Source organism: Lipotes vexillifer, unplaced genomic scaffold (genome assembly GCF_000442215.2).
Source record: "Lipotes vexillifer unplaced genomic scaffold, Lipotes_vexillifer_v1.1 scaffold59, whole genome shotgun sequence".
NCBI classification, from domain to species: domain Eukaryota; kingdom Metazoa; phylum Chordata; class Mammalia; order Artiodactyla; family Lipotidae; genus Lipotes; species Lipotes vexillifer.
The window spans coordinates 3,134,638-3,140,146 of record NW_006791208.1 but is presented as its reverse complement, the minus strand read 5'-3'; the positions used below and the strand labels follow the sequence as shown (position 1 = coordinate 3,140,146).

Here is a 5,509-nt window from a genome sequence, read left to right as displayed (position 1 = left end):
AGGGAAAAGCTCATCAGAGGGTTTTTATAACATAAAAAGTGGCAAACAACCCAAATGTCCCTCAACAAGACCAATAAATTGGGTTTCTCATGTAATGGGATACTATACAGTAATCTTAAATAACACTGTGGATCTATATTAATCAATTTATGAAGGTGTGAATAAAGCAGCTTACAAAGCATGTATTGCCCAAATGCTCACCATGGTTATCTTAGGTGGTGGGTATTGAGTTGTTATTTAATTGATTGTTTACAGTATTCAATGTTGTTTACACGTTACAATTTTATGATTAAAACACTGTCATTAAAAATTGGGGGAAAAATGTTGGAGTCGACTTCATACAAATTTCCAAGTCTGGCAAAAAATATGTCAAATGTGGTTTATGAAAGAAGTCTGACCCCCCAGTATCAGTAGGGGCTCAACTGTCCATCTTGTGTGAGAAATGGAGGTAACATGACGAGGAACAAGCAGATTTTAAAAGTGAATTCAGATTGCTCTGCTGTCCTTGGGACAACTCAGTGAGGAAAGAGGCAAAAGGATATCATACGCATTATCTCAGTAAATCCAACTACATCCATATAGAAAAGGTGTTGTGATGCCCAAACCACAGATGTGAAAACTGAGGCCCCGGATCAGCTCACCACGAATTAGTGGAGCCAGGATTTGAAACCACAAGGTCTACCTGATGTAAGACTAGTGCTTTGGTCCCCTAATCTTAGCAGAGCTCCAAACAGCCAGCCAGCTGCCTGGCGCCCCCTCCCTCCCACCCGTAACCTATTGTCCTTAATGTGAACCCACCCCAAGCCTCCGTGTTCAGGACCCGCCCCAGTACCCATTGGCACCTCTCACCAGAGCTCCTCCGCCTCCCTCTGTGCCTGCAGCCGCGCCCTCTCTGCAATCAGCTCCTCAGAGATCTCTTCATAGGGCTTGTCTCCAGGGCCTTCTCCCATAACCCAGACCCAGACTTCGCCATCTGCCCCCAGGAGCCACTGGATGTGCTTGTCACTCGCTGCCTCACAACACAGAAAGAACAAGGAAGGAAGGAAAAACAGGTCTGAGTTGTACTGAGTCAGGAATGACCTGGGCTGGCCACGGGTGCACAACCATCATGCCACCCTACAAAACGTGGTCATCTGCAAAGAGGATGCCAGAGAGACATTGACCTGAGTGCAGGTCCATGGCCATCTCCCTCTCCCACTCCCTCTAGGGAGCAATATGTCAGTCAAGTCAGCCTGCTGGAGCAGGTGTTCAAAGCTGGAACTGGTGTCCAAAGCCCAGAGACCCTTAAATCTTCAGCACAGAAGACATCAGGTAACAGCACTCGCTGAAGCGAGACTTGTGTCACTCCCAAGCCAAGGCAGTTAGGAGCCTGGGAGTCTCTCTCTCTCTCTCTCTCTCTCTCTCTTTCTCTCTCTCTCTCTCTCTCTCTCTCTCTTTCTCTCTCCCTCCCTCCCTCCCTCCCTCTATCTCTCTATCTATCTCTATCTCTATCTCTGTCTCTATCTCTATCTCTATCTCTATCTCTATCTCTATCTCTTCTGTCCATTGGCTGGAAATAAGGAATTGGAGATGGTGTCATTGCAAGATGAAGCAGCTGGCCCCTGAGTCTCCCTGACCCACATCAGCCTGTAACCTGAGCAAGAAATAAACCTGTGTTGGATTAAGTCACTGAGATTTTTCAGTTTGCCTGTGCTAACAGATTCCATTGATAACCATGACTAAAATGGAAATCTAAAGTGGGGTACTGGCTGAAACAGGAGTATCAACTAAGTGTCACTGCCTTACCAGTGATGTTTAGCAGGCTGAATGGCTGGAGATCCACGTGATGCAGGAGCAAAGCATCTGGTAAAGTTATCAGACACTATCACTTAAAAGGCAGACCCTCCTGCCTTCTGAACCTGTCCCCCCTAAGGGAAGATATTGGAAAATAGAACTTTGGTAGTGGGTTGGTTGCTAGGAGCTGTGTTTGGCACGGTGTTAAGTTCAAGGAAGAACTGAGCGCTTTGCAAGTAGAAATGAAAGGGAATAAAGAGAATATAGAAATCTGGGACTTTGGAGGTTTGGAAAAGCCATCTCTTTCTAGGGCCCGAACTGCAAGAGATGGGATTTTTAAAGGTTTTGCATGACTGGTCCAGTAAAACTTTTAAGGTGAATAAAGGGCCCTAGGACACAGATCTCTGTGATGGTCATGAGAATGTGCTCCATGGACATCCCACAACAGGGAGCATAAGTGACTGTGCACTCCAGCTCCTATGCCCTTGTGTTTGCCCAAGAGGAGGCTCCCAGCCTTTGACTGAGCATGGCAGGCTGGTTCCTGGGAGACATGGGACTCCACTGATGGGCAACTCCCCGGAGGCCTTGACAAACCTTCCCTGGACTGCGTGGCTGCCTGGAACACCTCCAGCCAGCCTGCCGTCCCCCTCTCCTTCACTCAAGGTCACGCCTGCACTGCAGTGCGACGGCTCTCCCAGCCTGCTCCTTTTCCTCTCACAGGCATTTCCTGAACAACAGCCTTGTGTGATTTTTCTCCCAACCCTGTCTCTGCCTCTCACAAGCACACTCAGACTGCAATCTCTCACACTTATTTTTCAAAGAGCCTAACGTAGATGACCTTCAGTCGAAAGGCAGACGCATCAGAGTAAAGAGGCAAAGAAAAACAGGCAATTTGCGAAATATGTCCAGAGGAGAATCTTCGATGTTGCTCCCGGCACGTGGAAGCAAACAGATCAGAAGCCTCCCAAGTCTCTGAGTCTGGACTAAAACAGCCTCTGATTGTTCAAGACTTAAACAACCATTGGGCACCCAGCCTCGATGACCAGGGGGCAGGTTTCAAAGGCTATACTGGTCCAAGGAGGGTGCGACCCTCAACACTCACTCTGGATGTGGCCAAGGGGAACAATGAACAAGAGGAGCCTCCAGGGCACAGACAGCATCCATTCAAGGCCATCCCTTCACTGTCAGGGCAGGGGGACCTCGCAGAGCCTGACCTGGAGGATTTCAGGATGCTATAGACTAGTGATTGAGTGGGGCTCACACTTCCCCCTTTTCCATAGCGGATATTCTGACCCTGCTCCCCCACTGTATATCGTGTCTTAAAGGTGGGCCGTGTTAGGATGACATGTCTTTTTAGCCATATCAGGACCTTAGAGTGCCTAACGCAGAACACGTGCAGACTGTGAACTTTGGGTTGATGCAGTGACCGGGTGAGACTTGCGGGCATCCCCTTAAGGAGGTGGTGAGTGTATTTATGCAGAGAAGAACAAAACAAGTGAGTAACCAGAATGACAGTTTGTGACAGTGACCACGCTATGTCCAGCACCCCAGCTCCACTCCCTGAGCCCACCAGATGACCACTTTTCTCAGGTTCCCTTCAATTCCATGGGGTCACGTGATTGAACTCTAGTCTGTGGAGCGTCAGGGGAAGTGATTTGTGCCACTTTCAGGCTGAGGCTGGTTGCAATCTGAGTGCCTTTTCCACATTCTCTCTCCCATCCCTTCAGTGGGAAATAAACGACTCCAAGATGGTGGAGAAAAAAGCAGCCTGATCCATGAGTCAGTGTTCGAAAGCAAGCCAGGCAGACAGCTACCTAATCCACATCAAACTGGTGACTTAATCAGAAATAAACCTTCATTATGTTAACCCACTGAAATTCCAGCATTTACCTATTGCAGAAAGCAGCATTAATTCCCCCGGCATTGGTATATTTTTAGTATGTTAAAGCAATATAGTGATAGAGGAATATAAGTTTAATTATGACTGATAGAACCAGGGAAGCAACCACTACTAGAATTGTAGAACTTCCAAATTAAGAGTGGGCAAAAGTAAATAAGAGGCTTACCAATCCTGCAAAAATACTTAAAGGGAAAAGAGAAAACAACAGAAAATGTGTAGTTATTATAGCAGGCACCGTCAGATACTTCCTCATCACCCATTCCAGCCACCTTCCTGCCTTACTAAAAACCCCAGTTTGTTTTGGGGAGTAACAGAGATCCCTTGGTTTCAGGAGAGACAGGTTTCTACCCCAGCCTCAAAGGACAAATAAAATTAGTCTAAACCCATCATGTAAATTTATTCTCCTTGGCAAGTAATCGATCTAGGAGTGACCAGACAGCCCCGTTCTTGACAAAGGAGATGCAGGCAGAAGTCCCAATGACAGGGACTCATTCTCGAAACAAAAGGTGAAGACTTCTTAAGGTTGTAGACAAATACTGTTTGATTCCACTCATACAAGGTACCTAGAATAGTCAAATTCGTAGAGTCAGAAAGTACATTGGTAGATGCCAGGGGCCGGGGGGAGGGGAGGTAGGAGGAGTGGGGAGTTAGTGTTTAAAGGGAACAGAGTTTCAGTTTAGGAAAGTGAAAAATTCAGGAGATGGACGATGGTGAGAGTTGCATAACAATGTGAATGTACTTAGTGCCACCGAACTGTACAGTTAAATGTGGTTAAAATAGTATGTTTTATATTATGCGACTTTTACCACAATAAAAAAACATTAAAAAAAAAAAGGTGAACACTTCTTAGGAGAAGCCCCTTCACTCTTTACTTGTTTACCTCACCTCCTTCTTCCTGCCTGGAATGAAGAAGTGATGCCAGGAGCTGCTGGAGGACTTTTGCAGCCATAAGGAAGAAAGCCACATACTAAGGATGAGTAAAAGCGGAAGGACTGAAGGAGATGGGGCCTTGATGATTTTGCTGAGCAGCTAAACTAATCTATCCATTGCAGTACACCTCCAGAATTCTTATCATTTGAGAAAAATAAGGAACTCCAAGGAATAAAGTTCTGTAATTATTAAATGAAATGTGGTAATAGAAATAAATATGAAAGATTTGTTTAATTAGGCAACTATTAATCATCATTCTGTTACTTACGGCCAAGCACATCCCTAACTGACACAGATGGCAAATGAAAAATAACACAGAATCCCTAAACCCTAAGTATATTCATTAACGCAAAAATGGGAACAGAATTAATATCCCTATTAAAGATCTGAGACTGTCAGATGTAAATAAAAAGTAAAAGACAAACACTGCTTTGGGAAAGACCCTAGATGTTCTCCTTACTGGCTGCAAATAATAATAAATCCTTCCTTGGGGTGGTGGGATGAATTGGGAGATTGGGATTGACATATATACACTAATAAGTATAAAGTAAATAACTGATAAGAACCTGCTGTATAAAAAAAATAAAATTAAAAAAAAAGAAAGTAAAAACCCACTATTTAATGTCATTAATTAAGTCATCACTTTTTGACCCTACTTCTACCAAGGCATATTTCATTATAGCTTCAGTGTCAATTTTCTCTTCTTTTACTAAATTAAAATTCCACTGGAATGGTCACTAAACTAAATCTCTACCGGTGAACATTCTAACCCTGTAATTCTGGGCATAAGGGTGTTTCACATGAGAGCTGTCCTTAGAAAATGCTGCCAGTTATATATATATATATATATATATATATGTGTGTGTGTGTGTGTGTGTGTGTGTGTGTGTGTGTGTGTGTGTGTAT

The 5,509-nt window shown here is 44.6% G+C and overlaps 1 protein-coding gene across 1 annotated transcript in view; it reads right to left on the bottom strand.

The window, feature by feature from the left end:
• The window catches only part of SH2D4B (SH2 domain containing 4B), an 83,388-nt gene that overhangs the window by 53,114 nt on the left and 24,765 nt on the right, over positions 1-5,509 (bottom strand). Inside the window, exon 2 of the mRNA XM_007464226.1 lies at positions 850-1,013. Within this exon, the coding sequence (XP_007464288.1) occupies positions 850-1,013 (164 nt within the window). The remainder of the gene's footprint in view (positions 1-849; positions 1,014-5,509) is intronic.